General features: G+C 31.0%; 2 protein-coding genes across 3 annotated transcripts; one reads left to right on the top strand and one right to left on the bottom strand.

The window, feature by feature from the left end:
• Window positions 1–2913: 2913 nt before the first annotated feature.
• LOC143056880 (ubiquitin-conjugating enzyme E2 J2-like) lies at window positions 2914–15639 on the top strand. The gene is made up of 8 exons (XM_076230055.1): window positions 2914–3075; window positions 4722–4844; window positions 5993–6033; window positions 6894–6996; window positions 8077–8167; window positions 10713–10760; window positions 11301–11381; window positions 12528–15639. Exons 2-8 carry the CDS (start codon window positions 4723–4725, stop codon window positions 12735–12737), a joined length of 696 nt encoding a protein of 231 aa, XP_076086170.1. The 5' UTR covers window positions 2914–3075; window position 4722; the 3' UTR covers window positions 12738–15639.
• A 2855-nt stretch (window positions 15640–18494) lies between these two features.
• Window positions 18495–26071, bottom strand: LOC143056879 (spermidine synthase-like). Of its 2 annotated transcripts, none has more exons than XM_076230054.1 (8): window positions 25686–26071; window positions 24459–24579; window positions 23054–23146; window positions 21603–21756; window positions 20845–20871; window positions 19729–19874; window positions 18980–19102; window positions 18495–18638 (listed from the first exon to the last, which is right to left on the bottom strand). In XM_076230054.1, the coding sequence occupies exons 1-8, from the start codon at window positions 25820–25822 to the stop codon at window positions 18606–18608; spliced, it is 834 nt and encodes a 277-aa protein (XP_076086169.1). In that variant the 5' UTR covers window positions 25823–26071; the 3' UTR covers window positions 18495–18605. The 2 variants fall into 2 exon arrangements, with proteins under 2 accessions (XP_076086169.1, XP_076086168.1); XM_076230053.1 differs by having other exon boundaries at window positions 20788–20871; window positions 25686–26059.
• Window positions 26072–26316: the final 245 nt, after the last annotated feature.

Genomic DNA, 26316 nt, shown 5'->3' with positions numbered 1-26316 from the left:
GGCGGGTCCAGCCATTTAAAAAAGGGGGCCGGTTCTCAACCCAGGATAAAAGGGGGGTTCCAACCACATGTTCCCATTCAAATGCATTGATCGTCCAAAATAGGGGGGTTCCAACCCCCGGACCCTCCCCCCGGATCCGCCAATGTTGCATGGTGTTAGTCAATGCTCCGTGTTGAAGACCGTACTGTGACCTATATTGGTTTACTTTTACTCCTTGTGACCTGGATGGAGAGTTGTCTCACTGGCTCTCATACCACATCTTATAATTATTATTGATAGACAGCGTTTTCGGTCTCAATTGAGAGAATTAAAAAAGTTTTTTTTCTACGATTAATATACTTGTAGTATATTCGAAACAAAAGCAGAAGAGCATTGAGTTATTCTCAATGTTTGTCCCACACTAAGGGAGCTACCATTTGATTTTTATGGGGGGGGGGGGGGGGCTAAGATGAAATTTGAAAAAAATAGGCAGGACAGGAGTTTTGAGTAAAAAAAAGGCAGGATGAGACACTTGCAAAAAAAAAAGTCAGGACGACAATTTAGGTAAAAAAAGTCAGGATAAACTAAATAAAAAAAAGGCAGGACCGAGCAGAATGAAAAATAAAAAGGCAGGACAGAGATTACAGCTAAAAAAAAAAAGGCAGGACAAAATTTTCATCCTAGCCCCCCCATAAAAATCAAATGGTAGCTCCCTAACAGGGATGATCCATCAAAATGTTACATATGAAAGGAATATTAAGAATGACGGTAGAGCCGAAATGGTAGTCGAAAATAATATTTATTTTCCTCGGACTGCATTGACTATATATTGCAATTCTCTTTGTACATGTTGAACAACGACTACTTGTTCTATTCTTTCATAACTATAGAGAACGTTTAGAGCATTAACACGAAATCAAACATGTTTCTTGTAAACACAAACACATTACGATATTTTGAAGCAGTTGTAAGGGTTCCATTCTCGACTTTGGCAGTGATAAACAGATTCAGTTTTTTTTTTAGACCGCATGCTATAGTTGTATATGTTTGCTTATACTGAGTGATCAATTTATCATAATTTGTGCATTATTTTCTTTAGTGTTTTATGTTCTGATTTAAAGGGGCACTCACTAGCTGTCACTTGAATTCATGTTCACCAATTTGACTCATATACTCATATTTTATTTATTATAATGTAAAAAATTTATCCAAATTATAAAAAGTCGAAAATTAACAATTTACGGGGCATGGGCTCGAGAATATATACAGCTTCGTTTTGTGTGTATTTTAGTCAAGACGCCAAATTATTAACTATCGAGTTGACCTACGATCGAAGACGTCCGATTGTTATATAAGCGATACAAACATATATAGTATAGATATAAATAGATAAGGGAACTCGTGCAATTGGATTTTTCTAGGTTAATTTCAAATTATAGATTTAAAAATATATATAGTTATGTTTATCATTGTTTTTATCTGTATAAGAATGATATTTTGTGGATCGAATCAATTAATTAAATGATTTAGCTTCAAGTCATTCACTTTCAATGTTGACAGTTCATGCGTTATCCATCTCTAGCTATAACGGATTAAATTAAAGTTCACATGAATACGGATTCAATGAGGTCGAACCATTCACCTACAAGCGAATAAGTCATCATCAATGTTTCTTAACTTATTTTGACAAAATTGAACCACACTAGCAGCTAAAAAGCGAATTATTATTTCACTATATCACTTTAATAAATGATTGAACAAAAGCAATCATATTTGAGATTTTATAGAAATCTCGTAGTTAGTTTCCCTTTTATGCTTTTATCCGCAAGGATTTGTATAGTAGTACACACATCTTTGATTTATCTTAGTGCCAGTGATCTTTGCATTCATACCGAATATGAGTTATGATCAATTATGGAAAAAAAATCTTTTAGTTTTGCTGCTGCTTCTTTATGGAATAGCTTACCAGACCATTTCAGGACTGTTAATAGCTTCTCACATTTTAAGAGTCTTGTTCAGTCCTGGAGTGGAACAGAATGTTTTTGCTCTGCCTGTAGATAATTTGTGTTACAATATTTATGCTTTTTATGCTGCATTAACGAGGGTATGGATGGGGGGGTCAGTTATTCTGTAAACATTTAATTTTCACCCCATTTTTCTCTAATCTTTAAAAAATTAACCCCTTTTTTCTCTAATCTTCCAAAAATTAACCCTTTTATTCTCTAATCTTCTATTTTTTGGCTCATTATTCTCTAATCTTCATTTTTTAAGGGCATTATTCTTTAATCATTTAACCCCATCCAAACCCTCATTAACAACTTGCATTGCAACTGAAATTTTGTTTTTTACATTTTAAAATTTGAAAGATTTGAAATTTTTACTTTATAAATCATAATTTTTTAAAAAAATATTTTAAACTGCAAATTTTTAAAGTGCTTCATATTTTTTTGGTATTTTGCAAGATACATGTGTATGCTATTTGCTTAGAGTTAATTTTTGGTGCTGCTTTTTATTATTTATTGTATGCTGCATGCCTTGTTTTATTTGTTATTGCATATGTTTTTATATTCGGTGAAAAGCTCATTCGAGCTTATGTTTGCATTGTTTGTCAATATGCCGAATCCAAATAAAGTTTTACTTACTTTTTATGGTGTTAATATGATACTTTAATTAGTTCGGTTTGGCCAGGGACTTTCTTGCATAGAAAGTCCCTGGTTTGGCTACCAATGCCTTGCTTTCAGACGATTTTTATTTTTATTTATTTTAATGTAATTGTTTCTCTAAGTCTTTTGACTTATTGTTTATAGTCAACGTAATTACGGGAATAATTTGATAATGACATAAAATCTAACTTTTATTCTTTTGGTGTCAACTTAATCCTTCTTTTATCTAAACAAAATTTCGAGACATCTCGGGATTTTCCCATCAAAATGATGAAAGGGTCTTTTAGTAAAAAATCCTGTAAAAATGACGTAAACAGAAACATTTCATTCATGAATTGTTCATTCAGAAAGTAAAAGCGAAAGCAGCTGTCATTATGTCTATCCAACATTGATATTTTATTTTACCTTATTTTAATATCACGTATTAATTCAGGTAAGCCTAACTGGCAGAAATCATATTGTGATGATTGTCAAATTATTTTTTACGTGACTGTCACTGTCAGGGACACCTGTTTACATGATAAGGAAGTGGTTTGAAAATCATTTTCCCTCTGGCTCTGCTTGAAACCAAACCACTATATCACTAACCAGACTTTCTCTTTGTAATTTTACAAATTTTGTCAGTGAGACAGCATTCAGATAATTTCTAACATGTTGATAATTCAGTAGAAATTGGTCTTGGATACGATACAGTGCAGTCTGGTGTATCCGCGCACCTAAGACTTATGCCTTCGCTTCATTCAACTGATAAAACCAATAATTGTATAATATTGTGTGAACACATTCATAACATACTTTTATTTCTGAAAATCTTCTGTTTGTATGGTTTCACCCTCAAAATTAGGAAAACCCCTGTTCTGAGAGTTCCTCCAATGTCAGGTGTTTTCGCGCATGCCTTCCAAAAATAGCCTATTTTTAATAAAGGGAAGATTTTCTACTCCGAAATATAAAGATCTGAATTTGAACCAAGCACACTGCCAAGGATTCAGAGCAAAAATTATTTCAATCTGATAAACAAATGATAAAAATTTGACTTAATTAAAACAAATTTTATATCATTATGTATTTTTTTTAATGGAAATTGGCTAAATATTGTAAATAAAGGGATTGCAGTTATTATTTTACTCTTGAACTTATCAATTTTCATTTTTTTCTCCCATCGGAAGGCTTAAACAAGGAGGATTCTATTTATGTTACATGTACTTTGTTGATATAACGAAATCAGCTGATGAGCGGTATCACCAGCCGCGCGGACACGGGGGACCTTATTGACAGTTTACAAAATCATGATGTGTCTAATCTACTCTGCAAACTAGGTTGAAATTCAGTCTCAATTCCTTATCACTATATACATGTATGTATATGTACCTTATTGCTAATTGTTTGCCATTACTGGACAAAACTTTTACACTCCTACTACTCCTACACTGTAGATAATTCACATATACTCGCACATTTGTTGTAATTTCACATCTTGTACTATAAAGGAAGAAGAAGAAGAAGAGTCTACTCTCTTATGTGGAAGAAGAAGAAAAATGTTCCCTTAAAATTTTGGCGTCATAATAAAAAATATATCTGACACCACAATCATTTTGACAATGGAAAAGTGATTGTTGTATGACGTCAATAGTTCAAGCAGGACAGATTTCCAAATAGCGATAGGGATATTTGTCCTTCATTATTGACTTTCACTCTTGCAGACTTTCCCGTAAAATATTGACGTCAATACTGACATAACATTAAAAAAAATGTTTCTTACAGCAATGCATTTGATGTAATAAGAGAAATGTCTGATGCAACAATGCAGAGATGATTGTTGAATATTGTCAAGTGCAAGAACAGCAAAAATTTTAATGCATAATTATCACTTCATGTTTATAATGGTCATAATGGTGAAAAATTGAACTCTTTAAGCATGTTAAGCTTCATTTGAGTATAACATATTAAAAATTATCAATGTTTTACATAATTTTAAAAAGTTTATCATGTATTTCATTTAGTTATATGTACCCATTAAACCCAAGAAATGTTTTGTCGTATATGCATTTTGTAAAATTATGATCTTATCCATATTTTTAGGATGAGTGGAAAACGTGTCAACAACACGGCAACAGCCAGGCTAAAGCAAGATTTCATGCGTATTATGCGTGACCCAGTACCATATGTCAAAGCTGCTCCACTTCCATCTAATATATTGGAATGGTAATATTGATTATATATCGCACTTAAACATGATTAAAACCCCATTGAAAATTAAATAATTAGTTGTAACAGATCAGCATGTAAAAATGTATCATAATAGTTCCTAAATTTCTGGACTTGAATGGCAGATTTTTAACTATCTCAATTTCAATTGACTTGATCAAAGATTTGTCCATCAGTTATAATGCCAGTTAGGACTCAGTGTTCCTCATAGTAAATTCAAATACATGTAGCACAATGGGATTTGGAAAATTGCTGTCTCCTAAAATAATAGCATAAAATTTACAATGAATTCTTTTATAAAATCTATTCAGATAGCACCAAGGTAAAAATATAGAAATTGTTTAAGGTGGTACCCAACACTTTCACTAAAATTAATTTGGCTCGTTTAATTTTCATAAAATTTTGTCAAAGTATTTACTTTAACCCTTTAACAAAAATATAAAAATTTGAAAAATTTTGAACCAACCGTTTTGTCAGAAAAATTACACTGCTTATATAGCAATTTGACAACCACCAATTTTGATCATTGAGAAGCTTAATATTCCTTTTTCATCACAACGTAATTAAAACGTTTAGCTGACTTTACAGAGTTATCTCCCTGTAGTGTTAGGTACCACCTTAAAAGCCTGAGGGAGAACAACAGTACCTTTCCAAGAAAACTGTTGACTTTGCCTTATAGACAAATCTAGATAATCATTGATCTTTAATTATCAACAAATAAACTGGTAATGGTATTTTTAAATGCAGTGTACATGTAGTTCATAATTAGTTTTTTGTATATTGCAATAAACCTCAACTGTGATAATCATTCACAGTCCATATATAGATCGACAAATAAGATAACAAAGGGACTTGATTTCAAGACAAATCAGAAATGAAATTGCTAACTTGTAAACTAGAGCAACCTCCTTGAAAAACTACTTAAAACAGATACATATAGCATTTTGTGAATTTTGATTACTAACATATTTAACACGGGTACTACCCATGAAACAGCAACAGATTCTTGTCAAATCATTGTATTAAAATGTTCTTTTGTGTAAGGTGTTTAGGGCATTCAATTAATCTAATAATAGGGGGGCTGCCAAACTCACTTTTGAAGTATAGAAATTTTTAAATAACCAATCTTGTCTTTATCTTTTTAGGCACTACATAGTTACAGGACCAGAAAAATCTCCATATGAAGGTAAAGTCAAATACTAATACACTACTGGTACTGTCTTGTCTTGTTGGTCTCCTGGTAACCTGCTACTGATACCGTATTATCTTCCTGGTTACCTGCTTGTACATGCATACATGTACTTTCCTTGAGTGCAGAAGGTTTTGGGGTCAATCCCCTTCCAGGTCAAATCCAAATTGGTATTAGCTGCTTCTCAGAAAAGCATTCTGTTGGTCTAGACAATCTTGTACAAAACAGGGCTCATATTACACAGTACCATCAAATTAATATGTTCCCTCTGAATATTGAGTTAATTTGCTACTATACTTTAAACAAAAACCCATTCAACCTACTGATACATTTGTACTTTATTACCACAGCATATAGAAACATCTGATCTATATATTATAAGTTAAGATACATACTAGCACATTGAGAGTGAGAGAACACAATCAAAGTAATAGAAAATCATGTAATACATTAGGAAAGGCTGCTAATATAGAGTAGATTAGATTAGTATTAATCAGTAGCAAAAAACTATGACTGGATGATGGATTTTCTTTATAGTTCTTTGAATCCTACCAACTGAGTTTCAGTTACAAGAAATTTTAGTTTATAGGCCATATAACTTCAAGGTTAATAGGCCATATTGAAAAGGGGGCAGATTTTCAAAATGGAGGTAAAAATGGTCTGAAAAATCAGGGGAAACATCATTAAAACAGAGCAGTTGCCTGGAAACATGCATTGGATTTCGTTTACTTTCATACTTTTTTCACCTCTTTAAAAATAATCTGTCCCCTAATCAATATGACTGAACTAATCATAATCATGCAGTGGCCTATTAGAGTTTTAAATAGGTTAATTCATGACATTATTTTATTTTGTAGGTGGGATCTATCATGGGAAGTTGATATTTCCAAGAGAATTTCCTTTCAAGCCACCAAGTATTTATATGATTACTCCAAATGGAAGGTTTAAATGTAATACAAGGTAAGATTTTAACACAGACATAATATATATTAATCAATTATTACAAGCTGAAGAAATGACAAATGCAAAACAATTCAAATGAGAAAACCAATGAAAAACAAAACAATGAAAGAAAAAACACAACATCAAATGACAACCACTGAATTACAGGCTACTGACTTGGTTCAGGCACGTACATATAGAATGTGGTGGGGTTAAACATGTAAGTAGGTGCCCAACCCTCCCCTTATGGTTGCACTTTGTAAATACAGCTGTTTCTCAAAACACGCCTCTTTTGGGGAGAACTTCAATATTCATAGAAAATTAATTTTGTTTACATACTGGTTCCCAGTTATGCTCTCTGTGTCCCATCTCGCAGAGACATAACTTGGGAATGTTACCAGTAAATTTACATGTGCATATTGTTTACATTGAAATCTGTGGTAACCTTTCATTCGAGGTAGGGGTAGTTAAGAAAGTTGGTGTTAGTTTAAACTCTGAGAAGTTCAGGGCATATAAACGTTGAAAATATGACGCACAGCCCTATAAATTGACCTTTGAAAAAACTTGTGGTTCATATGACTGTGAACTTTCAATTCTAGGATAAGATTTTTTTCAAAACTTCATAGTAAAAGTGGTACAGTTTTAGTCGTAAAAGGAGTTCCTATGGGAAATTGCATTGTCAATATTTACAGAATTGCAACCTAATACTGGGACAGTGGTGCAACAGAACAATACAAGAACTGTACAGAAAAACAAATAAACAAGTTATATGATCAACAGCAACATACAACAACCACCCAATGAGTACAACAAGACCAATTCAATTATAAGTTACAGCACCCATACTATTACAGACTGATTGAAATTTCCAACTGGTTCTCTTTTGAAAAAGCAGTAGATATAAGTCATAAGAAAACCCAACAATACCAATGCAAAAAGTGAAAAAAGTAGTAATAGCAAAAGTACAAACAACAGTTTACTCAACACTACATAGAAACCTTTTTACCCCACGATAAACTTGTGCAAGTTGCATAGAAAAACATCATGATATTTAACATTTAAAGACACTTAAAGACACAATGTTATGATTTATTTCAGGTTATGTCTGTCAATAAGTGATTTTCATCCAGACACATGGAACCCAGCATGGTCTGTATCTACTATACTGACAGGATTGTTAAGTTTTATGGTAGGTACTTAATTATATATAATCCAATATTGATAGGCATATTTAAAATATAAATAATTGAATCATTATACCATATGTATACAATTTTAAATAAATTGAGAATGGAAATTGGGAATATGTCAAAGAGAAGCTATCCTAAATAAAGAGTAGACAACAGCCGAAGGCTACCAATGGATCTTCAATGCAGCAAGAAAATCCTGCACCCTTGATGGTCCTCAGCTGGCCACTAAATAAAAATGTGTACTAGTTCATTGAAAATGTACTTCACACTAAACTCCAAAACATATAAATGAACCTTAATTAAAAAACATACAAGACTAACAAAAGCCAGTGGCCCCTGACTTGGGTTAGGTGTAAAAATGTTGCTAGGTTAAACGTATACTTATACGTATTCAGTAGATCAAAAAAGAATTGTTTCACATCATGGATTCGTCCAAAAAGAAATGATTAATTTTGGCCTCTTAAGAATCTGAATTAAAGGGTTATGGGTACTTCATTTTTTAAACAAAACAAAATGAAAATAACATCAGGGTTGCTTTCAATATCGTAGCGGCTACATTGATTTTTGACTACTGAACGTGTATCTAGCCTAGCTGCTATCTAGATCTATTTAGCAGCTAGGCTAGCTACATGTTCAGTTGTCAAAAATCTACGTAGATCTTTGTAGCTGCTACAATATTGAACGCAACCCTGGTCATTAGTCAAAACCCTCTTACAGGGTTTAAGCTAGGATTTTGAGGGCTTTAGTCACTTTTGCGCGCTATTAAAATCAACCTTATTTTGTGTAAAAGCAAGGGGCCAATGATGTATATTACTAGCTTCAACTTTTGACTTTGTCAGATTTTAAGGGATTGAGGCACCAGCATGATTGGCAGTTATTGTATGATTTGACTGTATTGGCCATTATTATGAAAGATTCTGACATGGAATCCAGAAATTTAGTTCACAATTTCTCTTCAGTTTGTTCCAGGGGTCATTCCTGATCAACAAAAGTTGGATTCTATTTTTTTTAAACAAGAAATCACAGCAGAAATTAACTTGCAATGATTATTTCACTGCATAATCATTATCCATATAAAAGGTCTAAATCGATATTTGGAATCATTTCTTTCAAGTTGGAAATGTGTAAAATCCTTTTTGGAACTATAATAATGACTGAAAGTAGGTTGTAAACAAATCAACAATAGATCACGTTTACTACTTTCGGTTTTAAAATGAAACGAAAACGGGAAGTGACACGTGGATAATAAATTCAAAACGAGTCCGGATTCATCAGGAAATTATCATTTTTTTTTATTTAAATTCCTTTAGTAAGAGATATTTGTCTCTCTCGTTTTAATGATTCTAAATTAAATGATTTCGTATTTTACGTTTTTTTAAAGTCTATAAATAGTCAAAGGAATACTTTCACGCATGCGTAGAACACAATACAGGAAGCACCTGTTTAACTCGTGAAAGTTTTGAATAAACACATTAAAGTTCTTTATTTTAAATGGAAATTGTCGAAAGTTTTTTGATGAAAATTTAAATCAAATATGACGAAAATGCCTTCGAATGACGAATCTACGACAGATGAACTTCAGATCGTTGGAAAAATATTGAAATTCAAATGCGAACTGACCGGGTTGTTAAATTTTTGATTAATTGACGAAACTAAACTCCTAGCTGGTTGTTGAAATGACTTGCCGACTGACTGGTTTTCCTGGGGAAATAATTATGATGGTCATTCAATTATGGGGTTTAATAATAATTAACGGATTAGTGACCCATCCGATGGCGATAAGCGGATTAGTTATAATCACAACTTGTAACACCTGTTAAAAATGTTAATTACCTGGAGGTCATAAACTTGTCAAAAACATGAAGACAGGTAGATTTATAGTTTTTATTGCGAATTTTTTTTTACACTTTCAAAATTAAAGTGACGAAATTGATTTGAAATACTTTCGTCAATGAGAAAACCCTTTCGTAAAATACGAAAGTGACGAGCGCTAGCAAAATCACTGCTCTTATCATTTTGATGTACGCTTGTCATAATAACTCCCAGTATGTTTTTAAGCTAACACAATTTTTGAAAAATGTTAGCTGGGTCTTACCTGCAATGCATTACTTTTAGTTTCTGAAACACTGAAATGATGGACTGATGTTTTCTATAGCTATTAAAGGAACAAAAATTAATTATAGATTTTTTGTCTTTTGTATAATATTAAGATAGTATTGAGATGAGGAATATTTATTGCTATTCCATAAAATGAATCCTGGAATGGAGGAAGGACTAACAGAATCTCCCCACAATGCACAAACATTCTTTAAATTGTTTTAAAGACATCAAATAGATGCATAAATAACCAACTATAAGATACAAACTTTAATGCAAAAAATTACAAATTAAGGATTTTCAGTGTGAGATATATTGTTGAAATTTCATGCTCAAGGAAAATATAAAAAAGAGACAAATTTTTCATGAGGAGTCCAAATGTTCACAAGGTCAAAGATATGATTGTGCATTATTTGAAATTGAATTAATAATGTATTTTTGTTACAGTTAGAAAAGAGTGCCACATTAGGAAGCATAGAGACATCTGATTATACAGTAAGTACATTAATATTAAAAATTGGCAACTTTTTTTCTTTCATTTTTTAGTGTACAATTTTCACACAAGTATTTGGGGAGATAACTCTTACAAAAAAAGACTTTGACAAAACAGGGTCAGTCTCAAAAGCAAAATAGCTGTTCGATATCATATGTCAAAAATCTAAGCAATATCTTGCGAAACCACATAACACGTTTTGAAATTTGGCTGAAGAAGAAAACAAATAATCAGAACAAATACAATAGGTCTTTCCACAGAAAAGTCAATATAATGACATTTTATGCAACTGTCATACTTGGGAGAGGTTTAGCTAATTATATAACCAGGTTTAATCCACTTTTTTCTACATAAGAAAATGTCTGTACCAAGTCAGGAATATGAGAGTTGTGATCCATTCGTACAAGATATGGTTCAGCTTTTGATTTTGCCATTTAATTAGGGACTCTTGTTTATAATTTTCCTCAGAGTTCGGTATTTTTGTTATTTTACTTTTATATTCAATTTATTCATGTTATACATGTATGTCCTGTTTATTCTAGAAAAGACAATTGGCTGCACAGAGTGGACAGTTTAATTTAAAAGATAAAACATTTTGTGAATTATTCCCAGAAGAGGCTGAGGTAAGGATAAGATATAGTGCATACGATCCTTTACCGAACATTTTATATAATTGAACCTTTATTTTGAGAACCAAAATTGAATTAATTAGACACAAAATATTGCAAATGTTAGATCTTTTAAATGATAAGTTAAAATTCAACATGACTGTGGTGTATTCAAAACTCAATGAAATTTTATGAAATTACATAGCTAGCATGTAACTATCATAATTTACAAACTCAAAAGCAATCAATTATTCTAAAACAATATCGTTTGTAATGTTCATTTTGATTGGATGATGTCACCATTAATTTTCATGGCATTAATTCACAATTGATGCTATGAAAAAATATGTGCAAGTGCAGATGACATTTGACAGATTTTAAATATATATGATTAAACCTTGTTTACTGTCAGTTTCAGTAGAATGGAGATATTAATATTGAATTTTAAGCTCAGAATGCATCAATTGGTGATTTGATGGTTGCCAATACCTGTTTACTGGCTCTGCCAACGTGTCGCCAGTAAACTTAATTTGGGACCATCAAATCGCCAATTGATGCCGTCAATGCTTCAAATACAATACAGTCATCCCCTAATTGTTGTTTACCATAGAATGTCAACAAATAATACATTTCTGTCGATTACTTAAATGAATCGGAATTAGAATTTTTGGTGTGCATTTATTATACCATTTTGGAAAACTTGACAAAAATGAGATATTTAATAATTAAGATTTCAGGAAATATTTGATTCAAGTTATGCTCTAAAAGCTATAATGCAAGTTTTTATTATAATGTGGATTGGGTTTGAAGAATAGAGGAAAAATATGGACTACAGAAAAATTTGCAGAAAAAAAATTAAAAAAAATTGGTGCTATATAATTATTAAGAAGACTATATCCCGTTTGAATGGTTTTACACTAGTAATTTTGGGGCCCTTTATAGCTTGTTGTTCGGTGTGAGCCAAGGCTCTGTGTTGAAAGCCGTACATTGACCTATAATGGTTTACTTTTTTTTAAATTGTAGAGTTGTCTCATTGGCACTCACACCACATCTTCCTATATCTATATGATGGTCATCAAAAATAAAATATACAGAAAAAATGAGTTAGAAAAGATACCCCACATCCAGACCCCCTATTTATGATCAATGTTACATTTTTAGAAAATAAGAGAAGAGCAAGCTAGAAGAGAAAGAGAGTTAGCAGAATCAACAAGGAATGGCAACACACAATCTCAGTTATTGAACGGACAGAATACCAACGGAAATAATCAAGGAATTATCGGCAGTGCATTGGCTAATATATTTGTTGTGATTGGACTTGCTGCTTTTGCTTATACTGTCAAATATGTTTTACGGAACATTGTGGAATAGGTTACAGAACATAGATATTTTATCATATTAATATATAGGTGTATTAAATTCTTGATTCTGTATCCGTATATCATGATATAATTTCTTGCCATTTTATATGGCAAAGATGAAGAAAATTGATATTTTTTTCAAAATATTTTACATAAGATTTTGCAACTTTCACTTTGATGTATTAAATAAAGTTGCTTTAAAATCAAAACTTTTTATAGTAACAAGGATAGGTATTCATGGGCTTGGAAAAAGAACTAGATTTAGGAGAATAAAAGTTTATGAATGAATTAGATAATAATTAAAAGTAAACAATTAACGATTAAGACATACAAAAATAGGAATAAGTCCTCTATAGTGACTTGCTTTATTAATCTGCTTCTCAGTTGTGGAGATTTGATTTGTTGTAATATGCAAAAAAAACTAAGGAATACAATTAAAAAAGTAAAAGAGCATAGTTTGAAGAAAAAATATTTTTGAATTTGAAATAAGGATTGGATATAAATATTTTTTTATTTGAACCAAATTAGATGCAGTGTTTATGTTTTACATGACTGTGTAATCATGACTCAGATGTGTTGTCAAAAGTTGATTTCTAAAATATTTTTTATTAAATATTTTGTCAATGATCTATCAAATTTGAAAAAAGTACTTTTGAACAAATGATCACCATGATAACTGTTCTTTAAATTTTTTTATTTTTTTTTAAAATACTAAGGTATTATTAATAGATCATGTTATTTATATTAATTTTCGCATATTGAAAATAAAATAATGATGAACTTTTTAAGTTGAAGTATTTTGAACTTATTCACTTTTTGTATTTTGGTTATGTTTCTGTTGTAAAAATTGTCTTTAAAAGACAGTCACAAGTTATAAATGCAATAATGAAACGAGAAAAAAAACACAAAAATCAACTTTATTTTTTTTACTTTTTTTCGTTTGTACAGATATATGGTGAAATATATATTGAATGGAATTTAATCAATTATACAGCTTAAATTTGTTAGAAAAATTTCAGTTAATCAATTATGTAAATTTTTGTTTGATTGGTCCGTTTGAATATTCATTTTCGTAACAACATTATCTGTTTGAATTTTTATTTTCGTAGCAACATTAAAAATTCTTTATTTTGTTTTAAGTTTTATGTTTTTGTGTTATTGTAAATATGTTTTAATATATATATATATATTTAGGGAATCATTGTGATTAATTGCTGTTATCTATAATACAAAAGATTCCATAATGTTTTAATAGAATCCCCCCTTCTACTTTTTGGTGAAAACCTGTGCAAATTGATAGAAAATAGTCAGAAATAAAAAAAAACTCTCACCTTGCAAAAGTTCAGACTTAGATTTGAGAATCAAAGAAATTTTTGGTTGGGACTAAATAAAGTTATCTATTATGTAATTGTTTATTTAAATGTTTCTAAAGAAAACTTGCTATAAGTTAGAAGATTTTGATGCCGAAGAAAGATTAAAAATATTATAAGCATCTTGATGCAAGAGTTAAGTTTATACATTTTCAGTTTTGTGAGGTTTTTGTTTAAAGACAGTATTCATTATAGAATAGCCAATAAAATGATTTTTCGTATCCTGAGTTCACGTAAAATTTTATCAAATGGGACATTCCCATTCCAATACAAGTGCTCAATTTCTGTCAAAATCTTATGCAATGGCACACGGCACCCTTGCCATTGCATTTTGATGGCTACACTATTAAAAACATAGCAGAATAATTAACAATGTTGAAGAGGATTAATATAGTGAAAGGACCAAGACTTGTTTTTCTGATTTTCAATAGAAAATTTTAATATGTTCGTTACTGTTTTACTGATTGAAGTAAATTTAAACACAAGTGTGAGTTGAAATTTTGACTTTTTTTAATTTGGGGAAGAGTTTTTGTTCTAATATGTAAATAGGGAAATAGTACTGTTTTACTGATTGAAGTAAATTTAAACACAAGTGTGAGTTGAAATTTTGACTTTTTTTAATTTGGGGAAAAGTTTTTGTTCTAATATGTAAATAGGGAGATAAATGGAAATATAACAGCATTTGTAAATATTTGAGCTACTTATTATTTAAGGATGCCAGGGTGAGGAGAGTTCAAAAATCTGGAGACACAAGTAGAAATTGACAAGTCCAAACTAATTTTCATGTCAGAGATCAAGACTCAAGAAAGATTGTTAAAATATTTTTATATTCTCTTTGATCACAATTGCTCATAATGGAGGCAGTGGTGATATTCATAACTGAAAGAGAGACATGATTGGTAAAATACACTGACAAATGCATTCTTGTAAAACATGGTTTTATTTTTAAAATTAAATATGTTATTTTCTTTTGTTATAAAATATACAAGTTTAGTTATTTTACTAGTAATTTTGTGTAGGAAATAAAACTACTTTTTCGAGTAAAAATATAAATTGACTATGCCATTGGTACTTTGTTAAATGTTACAGATGATGCTGACAACTATTTGTATCAGGCAAACTGGTTCAATGATGTTGTAGCTCACAAGAAGGCTTAATTGGTAATGGTTTAAAATGGATTATGACATACCAATGCTTTTAAAATTGTAAGCATTTGTAACAATGTCAGTCATAAATTAGAAAAAAATCAGATTTATAAGACTAAAGTTTTTCTTCATCAACTATTGTTTATTTACTTTATAGGAGAATGACAATTTTAAATATTTTTACCCTTATACAGGTTTAAGAGAAGTGTATATTATTTGTTTTTCTTCACCAACTATTGTTTCCTTTATAGGAGAATGACAATTTAGAATATGTTTACTCACATAAAGGGTTGAGAGAAGTGTGTATATTATTTGTTTATTGTTAAAGGCTTAAATGGTGTAAACAATTGTATTACAAATGTACCATTGAAATATGAATAAATCATGAAAACATCCAGTTTTCTTATAATACACTTCTATATACCCACTGTAACAAACTTTCTTGTTTAATCCGTTCACTGTCAGAATGCCTAGTGATCATCTTCATCTACTAATTTTAAATTTTATCCACTGCCATTATGTTTACTGATCATTTTCATCGGCTATATTGTTAACTTCCAGTGTGTTTAGAGGTCTTTTTGTTGGCTATTCTGTCCACTGACAGTATGGCCAGTGGTCAACAATGGCTATATTATCAAGTCAGTACATGTATATTTAGTGGTCATTTATATTGCCTATCCTGTCCATTCACATTGCGATAAGACGTGTCACGGTACTTGTCTATCCCAAATTCATGTGTTTGGTTTTGATGTTATATTTGTTATTCTCGTGGGATTTTGTCTGATGCTTGGTCCGTCTCTGTGTGTGTTACATTTTAGTGTTGTGTCGTTGTTCTCCTCTTATATCTAATGTGTTTCCCTCGATTTTAGTTTGTTACCCCGATTTAGTTTTTTGTCCATGGATTTATGAGTTTTGAACAGCGATATACTACTGTTGCCTTTATTTAGTGATACTTTTTATTGGCTACTCTGTCCACTTTTAGTATGTTTAATGGTCTTCACTACCAGTATGTGTCCTGCTCATTTTCATTGACCATTCAGTTCATTTTTCAGTTTGTATAGTGGTCATTTTCAACTTTTTTTATTCAGCGTTAGTGGATCTATGTGATCACTCCAAATTTGGAGATGGTGCAGAAGTTAAAAAAAAAAAAATCACCAAAATGTCCTAATTAGAACAGCAAAATCCTTATAAAATAAATTTCCATGAGGAAATTGAACTCTACAACCAACTGTTACCATTGTGTATGCTATATACTAGTAGCGTATTCAAGGAAATTAGTTCATGAGCACTCTGATTCTGTGATGTCTTATTCGAAGAAGAAAAGACATGATCTGGGTTACGACAACGGACTTATAACCATCACCATCTATAAAACTTATTCTTTAACATTAAACCAACTAATATGGTGTTCTTAAAATATTTTCAGGAATAACTTTAACTTGATCAATTAGAAACCTTGGTTTTGATAACTTTTAGTTAAACAAAGAAATCATGGTAACAAAATCTGGAGACACATATTTTGTGATAGGATTACTACGAAAATTTACGTTAATGTGTAACACTAGTAATGTTAATGTCCCCTATGGCATAAATGGTGTGTTGCTCGCAATTTTCGAACATGCATAAGATTACACACCTAAATAGTCAATAGTATAGCACAATGTTCTTTAGCACTAGTATAACGCAATGACTACGAAGTAATGACAACACGACAGATGTAAAAAAAAATCCATGAACCCTTAGGTTGGTGTCATTGGTAACTAAAGTAATTTAAACAGGACATGAGATAAGTAAAGAAGAACCCTAAGAACGCTCTCCGGGTAACTAAGTTAATTGTTACACGAAACTGGAGAACGCAGTTCACTTCATCCTCCTCTGATTTGCTCTGGAAATATTTATGGAATTAATCATACTATGTTTGGCTGTACTTGAATATCTGTGTCATATAAGACAACGAACACATTCCACTTGTCATAGACATAATGATTTTTTTGTCATTGTTGAAAGCTGTACAGAGCCCTGTATTGTATTAATTTATCTAAATACGCTTTATCGCTTTATCCCTTCGAACACTTGCAGTATAAATTTATTAAAGAAATTCTAGGAATACATTGTAAAGCATCAAATGCTGCATGTTAAGCCGAGTTGAATAGATTGCCTTTATATACCAGAATAGAATTTTCAGCAATAAAATATTGGTTTCATATACTAGAGTCAAATAATTCACTTGCCCTAAAAATATATAAAGCAACTGAAAAAAAATAACTCTTGGATAATAAATATTAAAAATATTATTTCAAGACTTGGATTTCATTTTATTAATCTAAATCCTATTGATATTAAAATGTATTAAACACCCATTCAAGAGAGAATCAATGATAAAGCCTTCCAGAAGAAAGAGACTGACATCAATCAAAATAAAAAATTAAACTTTTTTAATATGCTATATAAACCAAATAAAAGACCCTCGTATGTTGATCAATGCAAATCCAAATGTGATAAATCAACATCATGTAGATTAAGGTTAAGTGCTTATACTTTATCTATTGAAAGAGGGCGATATCTAAAAATATCAAAGCAGAGTAGAGTATGTCTTTGCTGCAACAATGGAGACATTAAAGATGAACTACACTTTCTTTTAAAATGTTCATCCTATAACTATGTGAGAGATAACCTCATTAACAAATTAAATAATGTTCTATTGAACAACAAAATACCTTCTTTATCATATAATTTGCTTATATCAATTCTAAATAGTAATTCCCCAACAATTTTAAAAATTGTTGTCAACTATTTGAATGAATGCTTGTTGGTGAGAAACTCATTATTAAAAGGTACTTGATTCCTGTAATAATGTATATGCTTCTCTTTTATTTTTATATATTTTTCTCGTAATTATCCACTGCCACTCCTTCATTGTTTACATGTATATGTTATTGTAGTTTGTCTTTAATTTGTTGCCATAACCATTTGATGTCAAAGCGTTAGTGCTAATAAAGTTATCTTATCTTATCTTATCTTTAACCAGCATAAATCATTGCAGTCTTAACATCAATAGAAATAATAGTACAAGTCATATTCTAATCGTTTTCCAGCCCGTAAATTTGATATTTAAATATGTAGTTTAAAAGGCGATTTTTCTCAGTTTCTTGGGGGGAGTAGCGTGTTTCCAAATAACTCTTTGATTACTTTTTTACTGACTTAATTTCCTGTCAAAATCGTTAACGTGAAAAAAAACCAAATACACAGAAGTAGACATGTATAACTGAACTTTTTGTATTAATATGTTCCATGTTATTACATGTATTATAATGAACAGTAAATTATTCTCAAATTCATTATAGGCTCCTTCGCATACTATATCTATTGCTGTAGAGTTCCATCAGGATATAAGTCCTGAAATGAATTAAATACAAAATGATAAAACGATAAAACGATAAACAATCAGATTCTTATTAAACACTATCAATTTATTTTATTCGAATCATACATATACATATGTACATATCTATTTTGCTTATCGCAGCGGGCACCAAGAAGGAGAAGCTCATTGCACTCTTATTATCTTTTTCAAGTCAATGACTTCAATCTGCAATACTACATTTTTTTAGTTTTGTAAAAATAATACTTGCAGTTTATCAAAAAAATGATGCTATTTCATTCATGGCAATTGTGCTAATCTTTTGTTTATTTCGTATTATTTTGGCGCGTATATATCATAACAAAATAATACACACCTCTTTGATATGGTTTGGAAGAATAAAACACGCTCGGTGAATATCACTGCTGTAATACTCTAACTTCCTCTCTTTCATCTCATTTTCTGTTAAGGTCTTTAAAGGGTCCTTAAAACTAGTGTTCTGTCAAATAAACAATTGTAACGTAAATTTACGTATAAATCTTCAAGTAACAAAACGAAAAAATGTCAAAGATCCAATTAGATGAAAGTACGCAAAACTTCATTCGATATAAATAATTGAAAAAAATATTAAGGAAAATGATAAATTCAAATGAAGTGTTAATATATTAAATAACCAAAAGCAAACAAGTATGACAAATACAGAAGGCAAAAAAAAAATCATCCATACATCATATACTAGTCAAAACAACAATTGTTACATTGCAGACGCTTACCAACAACATAAGACTGTTGGTAGGCAAAAATCAACAGTCAACAAAACACTGAACAGAAATCATAAAACTGAGCAACACGAACTCAACACAAGAAAATTCTCCAACTTGCCCAAATGTGATATTTCGAAATGAAAACAGGACAGTGAACAAACAAGAGTATAGAAACAACACAGATATTCATAAACAAAACAGGACAAAACGAAAAATAAAATCAAACACAAAAGCAAACACCCTCTAAAATAGAATTATTTTCAACTATGTATCTGCAGGATCGCTAGAATCTGAAAGATATGTTTGAGGCCGCTTCAATAAATAAGATTTTTATATTTTTTGTTGATACATTGTAACTTACTGGATTCGTACTACATAGAAGAAATCCAATATGGCCAGGTGCGTAAGATGGAGTAACTGCATATCCATATGCTACTTTCGGAAATAACTTTCGTGAAAAAGTCATCAATCTTTTCACAAATGATAGTTCAAAATACATATCTTTACCTGAAAAGTGAAAAGTAAAAAAAAAAAAAAAAAAAAACACCATACAATTTCAAATATGAACAAAACATTTCATTATATGTCAAAGCTATGTAAACATGGTAAATATACAATCAAAAAATAATAACAAATAGTTTTTTTTATAATTCATTAGAATATGCTTTTTGTACACTTATGAAATCTGAAATAAATTGACTACCTATAGCTAACCAATTGTTTTTTTTTTATACCTTATGCTGAACAAGATTACCAAACCATTTTTTACGAAAAGATCATTAATACCATGCCATATATTAATTCGTCTGTTTTTATTAATCATTGGAATATGTGAGTTTCAAAGTCTTATTTTGAAAATTGGTTGCAAATGTTAGATTATTTTTAGTAGGTGTATGTACATCATTCTAATGTGACGTTCTTTTTGGGATCATAGCATGTTCCAATTCTAATGTCATATTGAAATTGCAACGTCAGTTGTATTTTGAACACCACCAGTGTTTCAAAAGGACATTTGCGTTGGTGTTGCTCGCTCAGAAAGTCTGTATGTAGTAAATCATTTTAAATCGAGAAAACTTATATTTTCTATAAAGGTTTTGCCTCAAATAAGAATGTCTGTCTTTTCAAATATATCAAAGGTCTACTAAAGTTAAAAAAGAATCAAATAATCATATCACGCCATGCTGTATGCTTCATTTGATTCTGTGTATGCAGTATCACTCAGTATAAAGATATTTACATATCTAATCCCTACCCATGTTTTAATGAGCATATATCATAGCATGAAAGCATTATTTCTTTAATAACGCATGTTGCCAAACTATATTTTTACAGTGTTAACGTTAAAATGGCAATAAATACTAGTAATGAAGAGTTATCTTCACCTCTAAGCTTGTGTGTCCACGCTTGATATCAGATTTACCTTCAGAACAAATTAAACCGTTTGGTTTTAATGCTCTTTTCATGCTGTTATAATAACCTTCGTTATGCAATCCTTCAGCTATTCCTATAAAAAATTAAAATAACACTCTAACTTTAATACGTTCGAAGCACTTATCTGGATTTATATTCATCAGGAACATTGAAAGCCAATGATGTACTACTACCAGAATAATAGCTTTATGGCAAAAGGGGCTCAGTTCACAGACAAGTCCATCTGAGATCAACTTTACCTGTGGCAGGTGAAACTCTTGTTAGGAAATACTTTGTAAATCTATCGACGAACAATTTACAAAAAAGTATTTATTAAATCATGCAATTACAGAATGACATTGCAAACTGAGCTGTTGGATGAACAAGAAACGTACCACGTTGAGAGTAGTATGTTTAATTCCAACCTAATTTTAGATGGACTCTTTCCGAGAAGGTGTGAAATGAAACACTCTTTATGTAGTATTTAGTCTTTATGTACTTTGTTTTCTCCAATTCTTAGCCGATTAAAATTTTCCGAACTGTTGGATATATTCAGTTTATCAACATGTGCTTTGTTTGATCTCATATCTTCATTGGTAAAACATCGTTCAATTGTGACGGAAGATTTTTCTTGGTTTGCTCTTAATCTCCTATTACGAAGTCAGGACAAAAAAGGCTTAATGCAATGGTATATCTCCCTTTAACTATCATACCCGATGACGATACATAGAAAGAACACTAGTATATAAAAATTGAAACTTACATTGATACAACACACCAAACTTATAATGATGGTCATGCTACTAATAATTGAATAAACGCTACCTATTTTATCCTGTGGGTCTGTTATAATGACATCAAAAGCACAACTTTGATCCTTCATGTATTCAATGCCATCCCCAATAACTAGTTCCGTCCTGACATCACTAAAACTTTCGGCCAATTTTGGGAAATATTTCTTACAAACATCAACAACTTTCTAAAACGACATACATTACTATTGGTTACACATAATGCTTTTGGTTGAATTGTAAAGGAAGTTCTTGAATTATATGTAGAACGCTACTGCTAAAGCAAAATCTTATTATAAACCTGATGAACTACAATTATTGAAGATAACTCTTAACACTGTCAGGTGTTATTAAATAGTCCGTTTCTATTTATGTTGGCGCTTGTTTTTGTAGCAGTTCAGTGTGTTTGTTGTTCCATGGTTTTCCTTTTATAGTTGATGTGTTTCTCTTAATCGATCTCTGACTATTGATCGAGCAGCGATATGCTACTTTTTTTTCTTTCTTTATTCATATTTATTGAGGAAAAAAACTATTTTGAGAGATTTTGATTTTGAAAATCAGTTACAACAAACATTTTGTTTTCGTTTCTATATGATGATTGAAGTGTTAAACGACCAAGACTGATTAAACAGCACTCACTCGGTCGGTTATGTATGTAATCATAAAATCAAAACCCCTCATCACATGAAAAAAGTAAAATCACAAAAAAACTGAACTCTGAGGAAATTCAATCGGAAAGTTCCTAATCAAATGACAAAACACATCAAACGAATGGACAACAACTGTCATATTCCTGACTCGGTACAGGCATTTTCAAATGTAGAAAATAGTGGATTGAACCTGGTTTTATAGCGCTAAACCTCTCACTTGTATGACAATCGCATCAAATTGAGCTATTATTAATTCAAAGGTAACTTGATTGTTAAAAATATGTTAAAATGCATTATGTCATGCAGATTTAAGATTTGTTTCATCCAACCAACCCAGTGATAAAAAATTTTTTTTAATAAAAAACTAAATATTTATCTCCAACCAACCTTGAAACCCCTTCTTAAAAAACATACACACACCAAAATAAAAAAAAACTACAACAAAAAACCCAACTAGCAAGAATATCAAATGAAATTATCAAATAACAAAAACATCAAAAGGACAAGAACAATAATGTAAAAACACAACATAGACTATATGAAAACAGAAAGAAAAGCAAAGACAAATCAACTCGTCGTTTGTTGCTGTATATCATATTTGTTTTCGTTAATTTGTTTTGTACATATATCAAGTAATTACTTTTCACGTTTGAATTGTGTTACATGTTGTCATTTCGGGCACATTTATGGCTTATTATGCTGTATGTTCATTGCTCATTGTTGAAGGGCTTACAGTGACATATTACTGTTTACGTCATCTGTACTGTGGTTGAACATTGTCTCAGTGAAAGTCATATCATATCTTCCTTTATCTATAATTATTCCATATGGTCACCTCGTCAATTTCGCAGACGACAAGTTTTTCTACTGACGGATGTTTCAAAATTTCTCTGGCTACTCCACCATCTCCTCCCCCAACTATCAATACCTGAAATAGAAAAAGGACATTTTTACCTACCATAGGTGTATCTTATTTTGAGAAGTTTTACGTTAGATGACGACATTTAAAGTCCAAATTTGTAATATTTCTATCATTATTTGCTTTCGATATATATCAATATACAGGGAGAATAAAATTGAGATTTTAAGACTTCACTAATATTTATTCTGACTTGTGTCTGATCACTTTTGATACTTTTGCAAATAAGATATGTTTGAACATGTTAATCGAAAATATCAATTCACAATACATGTACATTACTATAATGAAGTACATTATTCAGTCGAATAACTATATTTTACAGGTGCAAAAATAACACATATACTCTATTCGTTTTATGTTCTTTAGGGGTGTTTTTTTTTAATTTATGGAACACAAATGTATGCTGTTTTAAACGTTCAGCACACTTTTTAATTTAATTGAACTACAGATCATGTATCCTAGTCTCGGTTACAAGGATTCTATTTTTTTGTCTTAAAGACCTTTCGGGTCCTCTGGTTTTTCGTTTTGATACACACCTTTAAATATTTGTAGGCACGTGTTTATCATTACTAGGAAAGAAGCCCTCCTTTTGTAATAATTATGTTGCAGTAAATTTAACCACACATTTTGTATTTTGCGCATATTTCGAAAGAAAAATAGATTTAATGGTCAATTTGGCAAAAAAGACAAACCAATGTCTATAATTAGACTATAAGGGATTAATTTATTTTCGAAGATACCAATTGTCGTGAATTGATAAGTATAAATACTCTAACAGGATACTTGATTGAGTGGTTTTGCAAAAGTCTCCCTACCAACCAATAGACAATTTGTACTTCGATGAATGTTTGAATAGACAACTTTCGAGTTCGATGCATTTTCGTCAAAAACTCTGGTTTTAGTTAACGTCATTTGTGCGTTTAGGGGCGTCGTCACTTCCGTTTCAATGTTGAGCGAGTGGTTGGAAAACTATAATTCTATATTGTACGAATTATTCAGCAAATTAAATTCTCAAAATTGACAATCAGCACTGCTGTCATTAGGGAATTGTCATTAAGTACCCACAGAACAACCATTATTTCTAGTTTATCCTGCACAACGACGATCACTAAGACGCTTGATGAACGTAAATAGCGCAGCGATACAGGCGATCCCCTCTATCTGGTAAATGACGTCATAAAGGCGCGCATAATTGACGAGTTTTTGCCGGTGACGGATGAACTCGAAAGTGGTCTATTCGTGTTTATCCTTTGCCTTTCCACGACAATGAGTATACAATGAATACTAATAAATCCACAGGAATAAAATAAATCAATACCTTTTTCGCATCCGGATGACAGTTCAGAGGTAAGTTAGCCATCATTTCGTGGTACACAAACTCGTCAAGCTCTGCAACCTGAACAATTCCATCCAATACAAGAACATTTCCGAACAATTGACTGTACAAAAATGTTTTTCTTATTAATAATGCAAACAATACTAATACTTTGTAAAAGATGCTACAAAAGTAAAAGGCAATTAACAAAAAGAACACACCTTTTCTTTGATATTTTTACACTAAGCATATATCAGGTAAGCCAAGAGTTTGTGATTCGACAATATATACCATTGCTACCATAACGCTGACGATGGTATCAACGCCTGTAGCACAAAATAACTATATAAGAAGAGCAAAGATAGATAACACATGAAAGTGTCCCCATTACCATGAAATGCATAAAATATAGTTTATAATTGAAAAGGTTATCTTCTTTGGAAACACATATAAAAATGATTTTTTTAACGGACTGTTAGCGCGTGTTTTAATGGTTCTACCATGATTTATCATCTTTTTTTGTTTTATAACATATACATATGCTGCTCAAACTGTATAGAATATGAATTCCAAGAATTCCAATTTTACAGGTGTCACATTAAGTGAAATTAGTATTCTACCTATTATCATATTGATCCAGTTAAAATATGTAAACAGTATATGTGTATTCGCAAAATAAATAATAACACAGCCATTGATTTTCTTGTAGTGCGGATTATAAAAACATATGAAACTGCTGTGACAGTCGCCGTTATAGTTTTAAGTTCATATATATGTCCACAAATTCCAAATTGTGGCAAAATTCAGAAATCTGCACATGTCGTTTTTCTATAATGTTTTGTGCCACTGACAGTTGGACACACATAGGTTGTACATTTCTTTATGTAGAAAAGATGGATTAAAACTGGTTTTGAAACCATATAAACCTCTCACTATTAACTTCTTGTACTGATTTGTATTTGATGACCTGTATTTCAAGTAGTGCAATGACGATTCACATTAAAGTATTAACTGGTTACGCGTCTGGCGTATAAAATTATAATCCTGGTACTTTTGATAACTAATTATTATGTTTAGTTCAGGAATATGATAGTACAATGATGAAAGACAGATTTAATTATGGTATCAGATATAATTACATAGAGTTGCATGGTAAGATCCAAAGGTATGAATACTTTCTATAATCTAACATAATTATTGTGCAATTATATTATCATACTCAACACTAACCTTTTGAACACAATAATTTCTTGATATTTGGATATTTCCTTGTGCAAAAGTTTCTCCATTTTAATACCAAAACTCAAATCTGAATATGGCATTTCCTCGCTTTCCATACGACACCATTTTCCGTCAATGACAGCCATTATATTAAAGTTGAAGCCTTTATATAAAACTTACTAAATCATAATTTAATTAAAAATAGTTAAGTGTCTAGATGAGATAATATTGAACACAATATACAGAATAACGTGTAAAAAAAAAAGAAAGAATAGAGAAAAATAGGATGTATACTAGTATAAAAAGAATAGAGAATAATGAGGTGCTAAACTATATATTGAATGGAGAACACAGGGACAAAACCAAAAGAATGAGAAGGACTGGCCTAAAAATTTGGAAATACAAAAATGATGGACCCAAGTAATACCATCATAGATTGAAACAAATTTAATGCAATATATCCGCTTGCATGGTAGTAATTTTGAGCTAATACAGTGACCTCTTTTCTCTTTCAATTTGATTTCATTGATTTTCATCTGTATCATGGATACAATTACCTCTAAAACAATCAACATCATGACTTCTTAGGGACGTCAATTACAATTAGATCCAAGTCACAAATTACCGATGAGCCCCAAGG

The sequence above is a fragment of the Mytilus galloprovincialis genome, chromosome 13, assembly GCF_965363235.1.
Source record: "Mytilus galloprovincialis chromosome 13, xbMytGall1.hap1.1, whole genome shotgun sequence".
Classification (NCBI taxonomy): Eukaryota; Metazoa; Mollusca; class Bivalvia; order Mytilida; family Mytilidae; genus Mytilus; species Mytilus galloprovincialis.
This window is presented reverse-complemented; position numbering and strand designations above follow the sequence as displayed.

Coding starts and splice junctions, on each gene's coding strand:
- LOC143056880 (XM_076230055.1), top strand. CDS start 4,723: ATGAGTGGAAAACGTGTCAACAACACGGCAACAGCCAGGCTAAAGCAA. Junction 6,034..6,893: donor AGAAAAATCTCCATATGAAG/GTAAAGTCAAAT, acceptor TTTATTTTGTAG/GTGGGATCTATCATGGGAAG. Junction 8,168..10,712: donor CAGGATTGTTAAGTTTTATG/GTAGGTACTTAA, acceptor TTTTTGTTACAG/TTAGAAAAGAGTGCCACATT.
- LOC143056879 (XM_076230053.1), bottom strand. CDS start 25,822: ATGGCTGTCATTGACGGAAAATGGTGTCGTATGGAAAGCGAGGAAATG. Junction 21,757..23,053: donor TCGTCTGCGAAATTGACGAG/GTGACCATATGG, acceptor ATGTCGTTTTAG/AAAGTTGTTGATGTTTGTAA. Junction 19,875..20,787: donor CGGTTTAATTTGTTCTGAAG/GTAAATCTGATA, acceptor TTCACTTTTCAG/GTAAAGATATGTATTTTGAA.